This window comes from Chaetodon trifascialis, chromosome 8, assembly GCF_039877785.1.
Source record: "Chaetodon trifascialis isolate fChaTrf1 chromosome 8, fChaTrf1.hap1, whole genome shotgun sequence".
Taxonomy (NCBI): Eukaryota; Metazoa; Chordata; class Actinopteri; order Chaetodontiformes; family Chaetodontidae; genus Chaetodon; species Chaetodon trifascialis.
The window spans coordinates 25,677,496-25,695,411 of record NC_092063.1 but is presented as its reverse complement, the minus strand read 5'-3'; the positions used below and the strand labels follow the sequence as shown (position 1 = coordinate 25,695,411).

At 44.9% G+C, this 17,916-nt stretch overlaps 1 protein-coding gene across 4 annotated transcripts; it reads right to left on the bottom strand.

Annotated features, from left to right (window-relative positions):
* Positions 1 to 109: 109 nt before the first annotated feature.
* ikbkg (inhibitor of nuclear factor kappa B kinase regulatory subunit gamma) lies at positions 110 to 17,816 on the bottom strand. 4 transcript variants are annotated; one of them, XM_070968555.1, is made up of 16 exons: positions 17,483 to 17,813; positions 16,522 to 16,662; positions 15,446 to 15,711; positions 14,524 to 14,598; positions 14,332 to 14,427; positions 13,561 to 13,746; positions 12,952 to 13,013; positions 12,632 to 12,679; positions 11,396 to 11,498; positions 11,147 to 11,262; positions 10,889 to 11,041; positions 5,864 to 5,936; positions 5,630 to 5,764; positions 3,438 to 3,574; positions 2,972 to 3,048; positions 277 to 1,508 (listed from the first exon to the last, which is right to left on the bottom strand). In XM_070968555.1, exons 2-16 carry the CDS (start codon positions 16,658 to 16,660, stop codon positions 1,318 to 1,320), a joined length of 1,857 nt encoding a protein of 618 aa, XP_070824656.1. In that variant the 5' UTR covers positions 16,661 to 16,662; positions 17,483 to 17,813; the 3' UTR covers positions 277 to 1,317. The 4 variants fall into 4 exon arrangements, with proteins under 4 accessions (XP_070824658.1, XP_070824656.1, XP_070824657.1 ...); XM_070968557.1 differs by lacking the exon at positions 14,332 to 14,427 and having other exon boundaries at positions 110 to 1,508; positions 17,483 to 17,816; XM_070968556.1 differs by lacking the exon at positions 12,632 to 12,679.
* Positions 17,817 to 17,916: the final 100 nt, after the last annotated feature.

The window sequence follows — 17,916 nt, the reverse complement described above, 5'->3', positions numbered from 1 at the left end:
AGACTTTATGATTCCTAGTTCCTCTCCGTCTCACTGTTCATCTTTACGCTGCACATGACGTAAGCAAAGGGTTTCCACCTGTTCTGTCAGGTGTATCTGTTATTTTTCAGTCGACTCGTTAATCTGTTTATTATTTTGAAACAAAGCACATTGTCACAATCACACTACAAATGCATTACACATTTCTGCTGAAAATAAATAGAAAATAATTGTTACCTGATTCATACACTCATTTGTAGTACATGTGGGAAAACACACTCCAAAATACACACAAGGAATACTGAATAACTGATTTATTTTGTAAATTTCCAACAGTTTGAAACAATAGTCTTTGCACCAAACGATCTATAATTACAGACAAGTCACACAAACTGTGAAAGATCATCAATGTGCTGACCTTCAGATAGATAAATATCTGGTGCCCCAGGTAAAGATAAGACAGAGTAAGGGGCATAAAAGGGTTATGAAGGGTTAAGGGTCAGGCTATCATCTTAGACAAAGCAGTGGTGCAGTCAAACGTGTACACAGGCACAGACCACAGAGAATGGCTACTTTTTTCAATAAGAGTAAACCCATCTCTAATACATAATAATACATGTTTTGAGGTAATGCAGACAGCAACATTTATAACCAAAACATATCTGACTATTCTATATTATTTAAAGCTCACTAGGTTATTCACATTGTCATATGTTTTCTCCTTTGAGGGGAAATCGTTTCCCTCTGAATTGTCTTTTTTTCACCATAGACCCAGTGCATACTGATGTGTATAACATGGATGAGGCAGTGAAAAGTGTACACTATTTCTCCACAGTATGCAGGTACCTCCTAAGTTGCCACTACACCACTTCAGTGAAGAGGAACGAGAAATGGGACTGAGCCAAGAGACTGGGGATGCTGATCAGAGGCAAGGCATGGGGAGGGGAAGAGGGAACATAACAGAGCAGGGGCCAGGAGAAAAACAAGAAAAGGGTGAGTAGTGGAATAGAAAAGCTACAGCAGAATGTGAGTCTATGGAGCAGTTCGAGGAAAATACCACGCTGATTATCTTGCTGTCTTCATACTGTCATCTGATTGCCACTTGTCTTGATTCCAACACATTCGATTTTTAAAACAGTAACATCCATGGTATGTACTCAGGTTTGTGTCTTTGTGTGTTTGCATTGCAGAGAGAGTAAGGTGCAACTACCAAAGATGTTTTCCCAGGGTGTGCCTGGAGCTGGGAGCAGACATGCTCAATGTCAAAAATGTAAATATGCTGTGTATATATATCTGTATGTGTGTACTGGTGTCATGGTGTGCTGAGCTAAGCTCACGTTACTGTATACAGTCCATGACATGTATCTGCAGCGTGTCCATATCTGGAGCCTGGTATTGGCACTTCGGACAACATAAATCTGGCAGCTCCTCAGCTCCGGCTGCCCCTTGATCACCAACTGTTACCAGACCTTGATTGCGGAACGAGGGGGCAGGGGGCGCTGTGTTAAATGTTGCACCAGGGAACACGCCTAAGGCAAAGGAGAAAGACAGCATGTTAAAACAACTTCTAACCAGCAAAAAGTGAGAAAAAAACATTTGTAAATACATTTACCCCATTTTTTGTTTTGAGGGGACCAGAAAGAGTCAGTACGAAGTGGTTACTCCAGTAATGCCCCATTTTTCCATTTGTACATGCATGAGTTTCATTGATAAAGCTGATATGCATTCATGAAAAGAAACTATGAATATGTACTCAAGTACTGTTCTTAAGTACAATAAAAACTAACCAACAGGATGTAAAGTACTTTAAGTAGTACTAACACATTTTTTGGATGCCTGGGGCAGCAGAATGAGCTCAAACCCAACATGACAAGCTGATGTACTCATATATACACAGTATGTCTATCTATCTATCTATCTATCTATCTATCTATCTATCTATCTATCTATCTATCTATCTATCTATCTATCTATCTACTCATATATAGCGTGTATGTATGTATGTATGTATGTATGTGTGTATGTGTGTGTGTGTGTGTGTGTGTGTGTGTGTGTGTGTGTGTGTGTGTGTGTGTGTGTACACACACACACACACACACACACACACACACACACATATATAGTTTTATAGTGCGCCGTCTTGGTTGTCCAGGTTTTTGATTGCACTTGCGGTTGCTTGCCACCAGGTTGCCAGTTATGGGTTGCGTTTCCAAGTGCGTACTTTCACTTTTTCATACTTTTTTCTTTGCATACTTCTTTACTTACATGTATTGCTACTTTTGCTTAAGTATATTTTTTGAATCCTTCCACTGACATGACTGACACAACACCATAATTGGCAACCTGGTGGCAAGCAACTGCAAGTGCAATCAAAAACCTGGACAACCAAGATGGCTGACAGTTGATAAGACATGTAGAGAACCTCAGGAGTATCTGTCCAGTCCTTGTAAAGAAGGCTCTTCTAAGTAAACTAAATTTGATTATATCAAGTAACATAGAAGGAATTACATAATTCCTATAGTTATATTTATTTTATGTGAGCAGGAATTATGATCAGTCACGTGTGCTCAGAATTGCACATCATGTGTCAGTAGTCATATTTCAACTTTAAAGCATACTAAGACACATTCGACAGTAACTTTTCTGCTGTTGATTTCTGCTCCTTTGATTGCAGTGTGTTGCCTACAAAAACAATCATTTCCACAGCTTCAGTCTACTGTGTGATATCTTGATCATTCAGTAAATCCTCAGAGAAAGTTTTGGAGCACAGAGGGGCCTACAGGACAGTGCAGTAAACATCATGTAACTCAAGTGAGAAAGAGGAGTGGAGTGACAGAACTGTTCAGATGTTGTTCAATTGTGTTAGAAATATTTGTTTTACAAGATTTTTCAATGTTTTCACATAATTGACAGTTTTATACATAAAGTCTACGAACGCAAATTACTTCAAACTGAACATGCATCAACGCATCAATAACTTCTTGAAATGTACCTTGCGGAGGGGGAATGTTTGGGGCCCGTGTTGGAAAGTCGTCCAGGTGTCTCAGCTTCATTTGCTCCATACGTGCACTGAAACAGAGGTGAACATACATAACTATTAAATCACACTTTTTTAAATGTCTAGAAATATCAATATTTATGAATATGCAGAGGACAAATGTAGATGTAGCTTTGACTTCAGGTAGAAGTGTCAGTCTGCTGATGCAGCATCTGATTAGTGAGATTGAGGACAGGGAGGGAAAGTCAGGACACAAGGACTATGTAAGCCTGGATAAGAAATGATGTGAGCAAAGATTTGACTGTCCACTAAAATGCTCGATTGAACTGGAGCACACAGAAAGACAGACTGAGCTACTGACTGAGTGACCGGTGCATAAACATGCCCACACTCAGGACGCAAACAGTTAAAATGGATTTGGGCATGCATTGAGTTTTTGTTTGTTTGTTTGTTTGTTTACCGTGATGTGGCTTCCTGTTTGAGCCTGTCAATCTCAGCCAGAGCCTGAGTCAGCTGATCCTGCAGCTTCTCCTTCTTCTGGTTCAGCTTCTCTCTCGCCTCTCGCTCCGCTAGGAAATCAGCCTTGTAGATCTCAGCCTGAGCAAACGTAAAGATAGTGGGAAAGAGTGGGAGATGTGACTTCATTCAATAACAGCCATTTCATTTCAATGTACCTGTATTCCATAAACATGTTAGATTGTGGCTGCGGTTGACGTAGGCTGGTTTGTGCATAAATGACAAATGACTCAGAAGACAGGCTAAATTAACTGACAGGACTATTAGACACCCTACTAGAGTAGGGCGTTACTAAATGGCTGCATTTTACACAGCACTTTGACTGCTTTAGCTTTATGTGGCTGACTGTCGAACCATAAAACAATTGGGCTGCAGTACACTGACCATGGGAGAAAACTGCCACCACACCAAAAGATCTTTGAGACTATATTTAGGCCATTTTATTTTCCATATTATAATGGTGCACAGCCAATTCCATTAGTTATCTCCATGCATCAGTGCAAAGAAAAGGCAAGGCACACAACACAAACTTCCCAATTCAAATGCAGACAACAGAAAATGCCACTCCCAAGCTCACCACTCAAGTGCCAATGCAGTGTGCGATACAAACCAAGCACATGAATATGCAAGAACCTTACATACAGTATGTGGCCCCTACAGGCCTTTTCCACTACAAGGACTTAACGACCCAAACTTAAAGTGGGGCCACTGTCACAGGTTCTGCTTTTGTTTCCACTGTTTGCTGCCTGCTTTGAGGACATGCTCCTGGATCTACACTTCAGCACTGCTCAGGTGATAACTGTTCCTCTATTAATGTAATGTCACTGACAGTTCATAGGTCACACATGTAAACATGAAAAAAAGGCAACATTAGCCTCATTTATTGCATCACTGCCTGCCCCACAACTGCCCTCACCTGCCAATCAGCACATAAAAATGATGACATCTGTCCCAGCATCACCTTTTTAAATGGACTGTATTTGTATGCAATGTGTATCCAAAAGGTTCCACTTTGTAAAACAATGGAAAAACAAGGCAAAACTCAGAACCAAAGCCTTCGGGGTTCTTCAGAGTTCAGGATGGTTCCAGGTTATGGCTCATGGAAAAAGGCAAACAGCCAAGGTCCACAGCATCCAGCTGTGTCTGCCTGATTCAATCCGCTGATTCAATCTTGCAGCCGGTCTGCACTGCACATCTGGACCGTGTCCACAGCATCTTCCTTGGCTGTTTCTCCAATCCACTATCTTTGTGCACTGTTTCTGTTTCTCTGTGGGTCTGTTTCTGACAGAGCAGCTTGCATCACTGAAGCCTGAAATTCATTTGTGGATGTGCAGAAATGCCTGTATGACTATTGACTTATAATACATTATTAGTGATACTTTTCTTTTGTTTCTGACTTTTTTTTCACATATACTCAGAAAAGGAATGTTTTGGTGTTTGCAGTTAATGAAAGAGAGGGAGTAAAGGAGAAAGGTGAGGGAGAGACGGAGGTCACCTGTTAAACCTTTTTGTCCCCTCCTGCTCCCTATAATCACGTTTTTAATGCAGCCGTATTCCTGCAGTTGTTGTCATTTACATGTTTTCTGTTGTCAAATAATCAACAAATATTTCAAACAACATTAAATACAGGTTAATGACAGCAGCTGTACTTTGAGATGGGCTCTACTGACTGGTGTTCCTTTTGACATTTTTTTCTCATGACTAAAACAAGACCATGCCAAGAGCGACCTCATTTAACACTAACTCTACTATATCAACATATAATATTGTTGATGAAATCAAAATGAATGTAACTCAGCGCAGCTGGAACATGATGCTGACAGGTCGTGTACGTCCAACTGTAATATACAGTCAGTTTCTAAAGACTTCAAAAGCCACAGAAACAATTCTGATGTGTTAACTGGACAGCAGACACAGTAACTGGTTTAGAGGCCTAGTTTTGTCCTTAAAATAATGCATAAAACCAGCAACAGGCCAAAATGACTATTGAATGGAAGAAGTCACAATCACTAACTTATTCATAACTCTGTGCTCCCAACATTACAGAACACAACAGTGATGCAATACTTCCCTTGAAAAAAATGACAAAGTGCTAATTGTCATAATTCTCATGATTATTATGACATGTTTTGTTACCTGTGCAGTGAGGACAGGAACAGTCTCCAGTGATCCTTTCTGTTGCTCCACCTCCTCCTTCAGTTTATCAATCAGATCCTGCTTCAGGGCCAGTGCTCTCTCTGCCTCCTCTAGCCGACTGCATAGATCTCCTCCCTGGGACACAAACACACAACACACACAATTAAAAGTTAAGACATGAACCCGTAATAGTAAGACAAATGAGTGTGAATAGATGTTTAAATGGGTTTTTACCTCAGTCTTCAGTTTAGAATCGTAGTCTCTAAACAGGCATGTGTAGGCATGCTGCAGCTGTGTCAGTTTCTTCCTGAGAGGAAAAAAGGGACATTTTACCATGCAGAACAGTATACCAAACCTCAGGTGTCACGTTGAGGTACTGAAGAATTATGGACAAAACCCAGCAGCAGTAACTGCCACCGTGAATCAGCAATCATCACAAGCCTGTAACAGAGATTGAACATTACATCTCCATGATTGTGGAGACCCTGAAGTTCCTCCAATTTTTCTTAACCTTAACATAAATCTTTCTGAAATGGAGCTTTCTAGACATCATAACAATGCAGAATCTTACACTGCTATATACACTCACCGGCCACTTTATCAGGTACACCTGTTCAATTGCTTGTTAACACAAATAGCTCATCAGCCAATCACGTGGCAGCAACTCAATGCATTTAGGCATGTACATGTGGTCAAGACAACTTGCTGAAGTTCGAACCGAGCATCAGAATTGAGAAGAAAGAAGTTCAAAGTCACTTTGAACGTGGCATGATTGTTGGTGCCAGACGGGCTGCTCTGAGTATTTCAGAAACTGCTGATCTACTGTGATTTTCACGCACAACCATCTCTAGGGTTTACAGAGAATGGTAAGAAAAAGAGAAAATATCCAGTGAGTGGCAGCTCTGTGGATGAAAATGCCTTGTTGATGTCAGAGGTCAGAGGTGAATGGGCAGACTGGTTTGAAATGCTAGAAAAACAACACTAGCTCAAATAATCACCAAAGTATGTAGAACACCATCTCTGAATGCACAGCACGTTGAACCTTGAAGCAGATGGGCTACAGCAGTGTTAATTTTGTCAACGAAAATTCCAACAATAAATATTCCTTGATGTCATTTTATTGCATAACTTAATTTTCAGTAAAGCGACCAACACTAAAACTAAATTTAATATTATTTTAGCGAGCAACTAAGACTAGAACTAAATTTAAAATGATTTTCAGTAAGCGACTAAAACTAAATTCAATATTATTTTACTCCTCCTTGAACTGCCACCTTATCGTGGTGGAGGAGTTTGAGTACCTGAATGATCCTAGAGGCTATGTTGTCCGGGGCTTAATGCCCGTGGTAGGGTCTCCCAAGGCAAACAGGTTCTAGGTGACGGGTCAGACTAAGAGCAGTTCAAAAAGCCCCTATGAAAGAAATCAAATCAAGGAAGCGTACGTCGCCTGGATTGGCGTCACCGGGGCCCCGCCCTGGAGCCAGGCCTGGGGTTGGGGCTCGCAGGCGAGCGCCTGGTGGCCGGGTCTTTGCCCACGGGACCCGGTGGGCCCGTCTTCCCGTAGGCCCACCACCCGCAGGAAGGATCGGAAGGGGCCGGTGCTATGTGGAATGGGTAGCAGTCGTGGGCGGGGGTCCCGACGACCCAAACCCTGGACAACGACTCTGGCTATGGGGACATGGAATGTCACCTCACTGTGGGGGAAAGAGCCTGAGCTAGTGCGGGAGGTTGAGCGGTACCGGCTAGAGATAGTCGGGCTCACCTCCACGCACAGTCTGGGCTCTGGAACCCAACTCCTTGAGAGAGGCTGGACTCTCTTCTACTCTGGAGTTGCCCGCGGTGAGAGGCGGCGAGCGGGTGTGGGCTTGCTTATAGCCCCCCAGCTCAGCCGCCATGTGTTGGAGTTCTCCCCGCTGAGCGAGAGGGTCGCTTCCCTGCGCCTTCGGGTTGGGGATAGGTCTCTCACTATTGTTTTGGCCTACGGGCCGAACAGTAGCGTAGAGTACCCGGCCTTCTTGGAGTCCCTGGGAGGGGTACTGGAAAGTGCTCCAACCGGGGACTCCATTGTTCTGCTGGGAGACTTCAATGCTCACGTGGGCAGCGACAGTGACACTTGAAGGGGAGTGATTGGGAGGAACAGCCTCCCCGATCTGAACCCGAGTGGTGTTCTGTTATTGGATTTCTGTGCTAGTCACAGTTTGTCCATAACGAACACCATGTTCAAGCATAAGGGTGTCCATCAGTGCACGTGGCACCAGGACACCCTAGGCCGAAGGTCAATGATCGCTTTGTAGTCGTATCATCTGACCTTCGGCGGTATGTCTTGGACACTCGGGTAAAGAGAGGGGCTGAGCTGTCAACTGATCACCACCTGGTGGCGAGTTGGATTCGCTGGCAGGGGAAGAAGCGGGACAGACTTGGCAGACCCAAACGTACCGTGAGGGTCTGTTGGGAACGTCTGGCGGAACCCGCTGTCAGGGAAGTTTTCAACTCCCACCTCCGGGAGAGCTTCAACCAGATCCCGAGGGAGGTTGGAGACACTGAGTCCGAATGGACCATGTTCTCCACTTCCATTGTTGATGCAGCCGTCCGTAGCTGTGGCCGTAAAGTCGGCGGTGCCTGTCGTGGCGGCAACCCCCGAACCCGGTGGTGGACACCGGAAGTAAGGGATGCCGTCAAGCTGAAGACGGAGTCCTATCGGGCCTGGTTGGCTCATAGGACTCCTGAGGCAGCTGATGGGTACCGGCAGGCCAAGCGTGCGGCAGCTCGGGCAGTTGTAGAAGCAAAAACTCGGGTCTGGGAGGAGTTTGGGGAGGCCATGGAGGAGGACTACCGGTCGGCCTCGAGGAAATTCTGGCAAACCGTTCGGCGCCTCAGGAGGGGGAAGCAGCTTTCTGTCAACACCGTTTACAGTGGAGGTGGGGAGCTGTTGACCTCGACTGGGGATATTGTCGGGCGGTGGAAGGAATACTTCGAGGATCTCCTCAATCTCTCTGTCATGTCTTCCGTAGAGGAAGCAGAGGCTGGGGACTTGGAGGTCGATTCATTCATCACCGGGGCTGAAGTCACTGAGGTAGTTCGCAAGCTCCTCGGTGGCAAAGCGCCGGGGGTGGATGAGATCCGCCCTGAGTACATCAAGTCTCTGGATGTTGTAGGACTGTCTTGGTTGACACGCCTCTGCAGCATTGCGTGGCAGACGGGGACAGTGCCTCTGGACTGGCAGACTGGGGTGGTGGTCCCTCTTTTTAAAAAGGAGGGTGTGTTCCAACTATCGGGGGATCACACTCCTCAGCCTTCCTGGTAAAGTCTATTCCAGGGTACTGGAGAGGAGAATCCGGCCGATAGTCGAACCCCGGATTCAAGAGGAACAATGCGGTTTTCGTCCTGGCCGTGGAACACTGGACCAGCTCTATACCCTCCACAGGGTGCTCGAGGGTTCATGGGAGTTTGCCCAACCAGTCCACATGTGCTTTGTGGACTTGGAGAAGGCATTCGACCGTGTCCCTCGCGTCATTCTGTGGGAGGTGCTCCAGGAGTATGGGATTGGAGGCCCTCTGTTGAGGGCTGTACAGTCCCTGTACAACCGGAGCAGGAGCTTGGTCCGCATTGCCGGCAGTAAGTCGGACCTGTTCCCGGTGCATGTTGGACTCATGTTGGACTCCGGCAGGGCTGCCCTTTGTCACCGGTTCTGTTCATCATTTTTATGGACAGGATTTCTAGGCGCAGCCAGGGGCCGGAGGGGGTTCAGTTCGGGGGCCGGCAGATTTCGTCTCTGCTTTTCGCGGATGATGTTGTCTTGTTGGCTACCTCGAGCCAGGACCTTCAGCATGCGCTGGGGCGGTTCGCAGCCGAGTGTGAAGCATCTGGGATGAGAGTCAGCACCTCCAAGTCCGAGGCCATGGTTCTCGACCGGAAAAAGGTGGCTTGCTCCCTTCAGGTTGGGGGAGAGTTCCTGCCTCAAGTGGAGGAGTTCTAAGTATCTTGGGATCCTGTTCACGAGTGAGGGAAGGATGGAACGTGAGATTGACAGGCGGATCGGTGCAGCGGCTGCAGTAATGCGGTCGCTGTATCGGTCTGTCGTGATGAAGAAGGAGCTGAGCCGAAAGGCGAAGCTCTCGATTTACCGGTCAATCTACGTTGCTACCCTCACCTATGGTCATGAACTTTGGGTCATGACTGAAAGAACGAGGTCCCGGATAAAAGCGGCTGAAATGAGTTTCCTCCGCAGGGTGGCGGGGCGCTCCCTTGGAGATAGGGTGAGGAGCTCTGTCACCCGGGAGGAGCTCAGAGTAGAGTCGCTGCTCCTCCGCATCGAGAGGAGTCAGCTGAGGTGGCTCGGGCATCTCTATCGGATGCCCCCTGGACACCTCCCTAGGGAGGTGTTCCAGGCATGTCCCACGGGGAGGAGGCCCCGGGGAAGACCCAGGACACGCTGGGGTGACTATGTCACTCGGCTGGCCTGGGAACGCCTCGGGATCCCCCCGGAAGAGCTGGAGGAAGTGTCCGGGGAGAGGGAAGTCTGGGCGTCCCTGCTCAGACTGCTCCCCCCGCAACCCGGCCCCGGATAAGCGGAAGACAATGGATGGATGGATGGAATATTATTTTAGTGAGCGACTAAGACTAAAACTAAATTTAAAATTCCTATCAAAATTAACACTGTCTTTCCTGTCAGCTAAGCTAAGCTAAGCCTAACAGGCTCACCAAAACTGGACAATAGAAGACTGGAAAAATGTTGCCTGGTCTGATGAGTCGGGTAGGGTCAGAATCTGACGTAAACAACATGAAAGCATGGATTCACCTGCCTTGTATCAACTGTTCAGGCTGGTGGTGGTGGTGGAGTAATGGTGTGGGGGATATTTTCTTGTACACTTTGGGACCCCCTCCAGCAGGATAATGCACCATGTCACAAAGCTCAAATAATCTCAAACTGGTTTCTTGAACATGAAAATGAGTTCACTGTACTCCAATGGCCTCCACAGTCACCAGATCTCAATCCAACAGAGCACCTTTGGGATGTGGTGGAATGGGAGATTTGCATCATGGATGTCCAGCCCAAAAAAATCTGCAGCAACTTTGTGATGCTATCATGACAATACGGACCAGAATCTCTGAGGAAAGTTTCCAACACCTTGTTGAAAGTATGCTATGAAGAATTAAGGCAGTTCTGAGGGCAAAAGGGGGTCCAACCCTGTACTAGCAAGGTGTACCTAAGAAAATCGCCAGTGAGTATATGTGTGCACGTGTGTGTGTGGAACCCACTTCTCCTCCGTGACGACATGTCTCTCTGTCTTCAGGGCCTGCTCCAGGCTCTGGGTCTGCAGCAGCAGCTTGTCCATGGCCACATGATGCTGCTTCCTCTGCTGCTCCAGCTCCCGCTCTGCCACCTGCAGGGCCTTCATCTTACTGCACAGCCTAGACACAAACAGAGCACAGAGACACATCAGTGCACACGCGCACTTATCGGTGAACTTTGAGAAATCTCATATATATTCATGCTGACGTGATATGACATTTTACTTTTCTTCCAATATTTTGCGTTCATGCTCGCTTTTGTCCAGGCAACTTTGTCTCTCATTCAGTTCTCCTAGTAGGGATGTTGCTTGAGCTTTCAGAGCCTCACAGTCCTTCGCCAGCTGTAAAAATACAAAAAGCTTTCAGGTATTGGAATCACAGCTGATATTTTAAGGTTGCTGTCTACAGCACCTCCATCTGTAACTCTGTAAGATTTGAACATGTATAGTCGTCACAGCTGTCCACAGGTCACACCTGGGCACAGTCCTTGTCCTTCTGTTTGAGCAAGGCTTCAGTTCTGTCCCGCTGGGCAGAACTCTTCTTCAGGTAATCAAGCTTCTCTTCCAACTCACGATACCTGCAGACACAACAAATCCTAACTAAACAGGGGGTTTTAAAAGTACAAAGACACGTATTTAATCTAAAGTCATATATATAATAGATATATAGTAATAATTACTAATTCACTGTTAAATCCTCTGTTGAATGGCCCAATGGGGCATTGTGACCTTTAAGAGCTTGGTGTCCCAATTTCTTAAGATATGCTTGTTGGAAAACTAGTTCTGACTGGATTTTGGTGCTCAGAGACAATCAGATAGCTAACGAGGGTCTTTTAATGTGGCCTTGCTCTGCGGGTATATCAAGGCTGCTGGAGGGCTTGCGGTCAAGCTGACACTACTGTATTGTGATATGTGTGTTTGCTCCCTGGCACCAGTACTGTAATAAAGTACACTCTAATAAGACAGCACAGACTGACCAGAGAGCGTCTTTAATTCATCATACACATATTTATGTTATAATATACAGTATATGTATCACTAAAATATGAAGAAGGGCTCAATGGTTCAAGTTTCTGTAAGAGCTGTGAATTCATGAAATCAAAACTTAGATAGCAACAACTTTAATTAGTTGTAGCCAGTGAAAGTCACCATCTGCTGATTTCAATTACAACTGTCACTGGCAAATCATCAATCAATAATTATCATTCAATAATACTGAAATAGCACTAAGTCCCATATTGAAATTTTGACATATGAAAAGTAAAATTTTGAAGTATTATTATGAAGGAAGTGTTCAAATATGACTTAGAGATAAAACATATTTAAACTGGAATTGCAAAAAATAATTTCTCAAATCATCCAACTCTACAAAGTTGAAATAATATCCTGTTCATTTGGGTTTGCCGGTATAAATTTCAATGGGAAACAAACATAAAGCAACCATAAAACTGGAAATGCAAGTCAGAAGAATTGATGAAAGAGTAAGAAACAGTTGTAATGGCATATATCATACAACACAGAAAAAATGGATGAAAAACAATCTAAATATGCCTTATTTACAAGTAAACAACAGACATGATGCATACTGAGTTCAAACATAAGAGACGGGCAGGCAGCACAAGCAGCAGGTGGACAGTGGTGAAAGACAGATTTGGAGAGAGACAGCATGCAGACAGTGAGGAAGAGAAGCCACACAGAGCTGTGGGCTCACCTGCCCTGTGTGGCCTGAAGCTGCTCTGTGAGTTTAGCCAGGCTAGAGCTGGAAAAGGGAGCAGACAGAGGGAGGAAGGCATCTCAAAGGCGGAGCTTTTGTTAAGCAGAAGAAATGCTAGTGTCCTAATACTACAGAGAACTGTCTGCATACAATGATCTAACTATACACACTATAGTTAGGATTACTTTAACAGCACTCAGTCCGAAAGCGGCTAATGACACCTGGTTAAACACAGAAAGTCTATTCAGAAAGTTCAGTTCTGTGAGTTGAAACAGTGCAGTGAAGTATTCTGCATTGGTAGGGAAAGTGCGTCATACCAGTCAGAGGAGTGCTGTGCTTCAGAGCGATGCTGAACAACCTCCTCAGTCACACTGCTTGCCTGTAAAAACATTCATAGCACTCTCTTACATCATAGATAAGACAGCCAATTCTCATGTCAATTCATATCCATACTATTTCTATTGTACATGGAGATGGCATTCACAAGCAGTTGAATGTCTTGTCCGGCAGTGACACACAAGATGTAACAGAGGGAAACAATGGTAAGCAGTCGGAGCGACGCGATCAGTTCTCTCAGCAATCTTTTTTATCCAACTTAATATTCCTCGATCACAATTCAAAGGAGGATTTAATGTGAGACATATTGGGGAAAATTGTGCTTGCACTCTATTCAAACTCATTATGCAGATAACTTCATTACTAACATCTCACAACCAACATTGATTTGATCTCATTTGATTGTGCACTACTACTGCTTTCATATTATTGTATTAGCTACAATTCAGAAAAGTCATTTATTTATTCATTCAGCTTATTTCAAGCACAGGTCTGTCTGTTGCTATTGCTGTTACTTCCCATGTCTGTCCTGCTCATCTGCAGGACATTACTGCACTGAGGCCTGGGCAGCGTTTGGTCCACAGTGTTACCTGTGCCTGGGCCAGTTTGGCCCGGAGCTGGTCAATGCAGCGCCGCATTCGCTCTCTCTCTTTCTCTCCCTCATCCCTCTCCCTCTCCAGCTCGTCATTCTTTCTCCTCAGCTCTCTCATCCCTTCCTCCAGTTTTTCTTTGTGGCTTTTCAGCAACTGCAGGAATTCATTTGCACCTTCCACTGGCTGCAGAGAAAGACATGAAAGGGAGAGAGGCAGGGATGAATGAATGCAGGTAGAACTGATGACTGGAGGGATATCTGCAGAGATGTACCATGTTCATCCAGGACTGGAGGACCGACACCAAGCAAAAAGTAGAAATACACCAAGATGAGCAAGAACACAAACTGAGGTTTACAAAAGGAGACAGAGAGGGGTTTTAAAAAGGCCTGAACTGGTGGATGAGAGCTGTGTGTTAATGCTGTGCTTCAATATCAGATGCAGAGAAATTTCTGGTGTCCACTGCTATTCAGTCCAGTGTTCCTGCCCGCAAGCACATATGCACAGAAAACTGCATAAAACACAGTTCCTCATAACATGACTGCTTTATCAGTGAAACATTCTTTTAATTACAGCATGGTGATTAGTGCCAGGTTTCTATTGTCTGGAGTTCCCATGTCATTCATCCAAGTAGAAAGTCAGGATTTCCAACCTATGCCCGAATGCAACAAAATATAAGGTGGGTGAAGAATTAAACTAGAGGTGCGACGGCCACAGAGTCAGTGCCAGCGATCTGATTGTTTGAAAGCAGGATGGAGTGAGCAGGCTCACCTGGCCGTTCTCCCTGCCCATTATCCCCCCCCCCGCCTCTGAAAGTGAGGTGGGGGGAGAGGCGAGGGCGCTACACAAGGAGCTATTTGCATAAACCTGGACACACAGACAAACCAGTTACATGAAAAATAAACAAATACATCAAAACTGAAATCCAAAAGCACCAAGGGTGAACCGCTGGATAACTCCTACCAGGCTGCGAGGCGGTGTGGTCTGTGTGTGCTGATCCGTCTCTGCAACTCTCTTCATATCCTGCTGATCTAGAGTCTGAAAGACACAACAGAAAGAAGTGGTTCAGATGTCCATTGGAAACATTTTCACAGCAGAGCATTTTCAGCAGTGCTTCTTGTGTAGCTTCACATTGTTTTCCTACATTTTGCATGTTTTAAAAGAATACGAAATGCACATTTGCTTGTTTAGATGTGGTAAGATGACAACCTTTTTACACCAACTTTCTCTGCCAACACTTATTTTAAAGGTCAATATATCTGACTCTACTGCTCCTTTGCAGTCACTAAGCTGTAGTTATGTTTACTTCGTCAAATGTTGTGATCACAGAACAATGATTTGTTCAGCGGAGCAGCAGGTTGGGAATGACTGCTCGGTAACATGCAGTATCTATGAGCTGTGAGGAAATCACTATTTGATACGGTAAGACACGGTACAGGTGATCAAAGAGAGCAGGAGGGGACAGAACAAATATTTAATGGGCTTAGACTCAGCAGGGTAACAGGGCTGAGTCCGTTTGACCAGGTGTTGGCAGAGATACATATTTTTGTTGTTTGACAAATGAAAATGATGAAGAAGAGATGTAGTAGCAGGAAAATATTTATTCAATCTTGTTTCCTTCTCTTTCCCCTTAACACACACTCTCTCTCTCTCTCTCTCTCTCTCTCTCTCTCTCTCTCTCTCTGTCTGTGTGTCTGCATTAATAAAAATCCTATTCATTGCAAACAAAAAAACTATCTTCAGGGCAAAGCAGGGCCACACAGCCCAAGATTAGAAAATATAATAGCAGAAGCTATTTAACAGTGGAAGTAACATGTTGACATGCAAAAACACCTGCCAGAGTGTGAACATGATGGAGCAGATGTGTGAACATCAAGTAGCTAACCTGTGGTCCATCCAGCGGTCCGTTCCTTGCTGGGCGCCCCTGCAGGTCTTCAGTCTGGCTGGAGCTGCAGCAGTGGTTAGAGGAGGAGGCTGGTCCGTTCACCAAGCCCTGTAAAGAGTGGTTCTCCTGGGCCAGCCTCTCCACCAGGGCCCTGGCCTCCTGAAAACGACAGCTGAGAAACTCTCGTTCTTCTCTTGTCCTGCGCTGCCATCCCTCCATCTCCTCACAGCGCTGACGCAAGGCCAGGTTGCTCCGCCGCAAGGCCTCTGGAGGACAGAGGAATGATTGAAAAGGAGAGATAGATATTCAGAGAAAGGACTAATATTGTGAGAAGAAAGCAGATGTACCATGAAGATTATTCTAATTTTGTTGTGCAGCTTTTTTTTTTCTTGATTTTCAGGACTTCAAGAGAGACTGTGGAACTTTGGAAAGATGAATTAAGACACTGTTACCTACTCAGTGACTGTAAACACACTGTTTCACCAGTAGCTCGTGGTTAGGATTTATTATTATGCCATAATAGCCACAAAATGAAAAGTGGAATTAATTAGCAATAAAACACATTATTACTCAACTCGATATGCGTAGGGCTTTGCTTACTACAGCCTTTCTTAGTCTGGTGTGAACAGTTGCTTGTGCATACTTCAGATAGATATTGTTGTAACTAATACCACTGAGTGAGCTGACTTCATGACTCTTCTATGGTGCTGGTGTTCCACTATGTTTTAGCTCCGTTTACAATGAAACCATCAAGGCCATTAGACACATTTCTCAATTTAATACATGCAGGGTTATTGCTGCTTTCCTGAACTTATGCGACTGTTGTAGATCAGTCAAATGAATGATTCATAAATGTTTCTACTTCTCTGTTGCCCACAAATACATTACTAAAAATTATTTCTTAAAATTATTGTAATAATGCTTTCAACATTTATCATATTCTGTGACAGCATTCTGCTCAGAACGTGCTGTTTGATTCCATCAGTAAATCCCTGTCAGAGACACAGAGATACAGCCAGCCGTACTTCAAGAGTAGATCTTGCTTTATTTCTTGAAACAATGAGAATAAATCCAACCTCTAAGCTGCTGGTTGTCACCCAGCAGCCGGGTCACTACTTCATTGGCAGCCAGCTCTGGTGGGACCCTGAGGGCCCCTCCACTCTCCTCTCCTGACATATCCCACTGCATCGGGCCATCAGGTTGAGGCTGCACCATCCCTGCAGAAAGACATGCAGATTATTACTTCTCTCTCCCCCCCCCCCCCCCCCCCACACACACACATATATATATATATATATGCATACATATACATCATTTAACTGTTATTAATGTGAAACATGACTGCACAAATAATAATGTCTGTTCATATTCATTACTCCTCTTACCCTTTGACCTCAGCCTTAACCCCAGCCCCACCAACCTTACCCTAAACCTGATCAGTAATCTCTGCCAGCCCAGATCATAACCTCGCCTGAACCCTGAGCAACCACAGAGGGAGGGGCTCTGCGGGAAACATCATTTAAGAGGGAAACGCTATTTGAGGAGAAACACACAGGACCCGCATTGCTCAGCCCATCCGGACACATGGCATACCACGCCTCATCCCTGGTAGTAACTTTCACTTTCAATTCGATCCCTCGACAGAATCCTGCTCTCTTATGTCCTCTGAGGCTCCCTGTCCTGCTGATTGGCTTTATTCTAATGAGACAGTCGTGAAGTGTCGACGGTGTTCTTTTGGCTGTGTAACCTACATCCAGGTATCGGTGAATGGGAGGAAAACATTACGTCATCCTCAATACCATGAGGCAAAGCACTGAACTGACACAGGGCGAGCTTGTCTTAGATATCCGTTCACAGCAAACGCAGAAATAAAAGCACCAGTAGTCAATTTAAGTTGCCGATAAGATCAAAAGCACACGATCAACTAACATTTAATACAGCTAACGATAACGTTACAACGATGTTGTTTTCTTCCCCACACGAAGACAAGATCAAATCTGCCTTCAGTACACTTCAAACAAACGAAACTTATCTTACCCTTTCTTCTTTTTCAGTGCTTTTTGTCAGGAATTACAGGCAGTCGAGGTGTCACCCACATACAGTCTGTTACTAAGCGTAGCTATTTAGCCAATGCTAGACAGCTAGCGAGTTAGCTTATGAGCTAACTAGGATCAGACCTGTGGATGGGTAAAGTGAAACACCTTTTCACTGGCAGAAACAAAGACCTACGTCAACGAACTGTATATATTCCGAAAGGCATTGTGCCCAGTTTTGAAGCCTTATCCTGATAAACTGCGCGTGTTTCAGATGAGTTAAGGTTGTCTGTCAAAGCATTCGCCAGTGTTGTTAGCTCAGGAAATGCAATAATAATTTTACCCTCAGTTTAGCCTCTCAGTCATGGCTTCCTCTCAGGCTATAGGTACTGCAACTACTACCGTAGTTACTAGACTACTGTTGACACGAGGAACCTA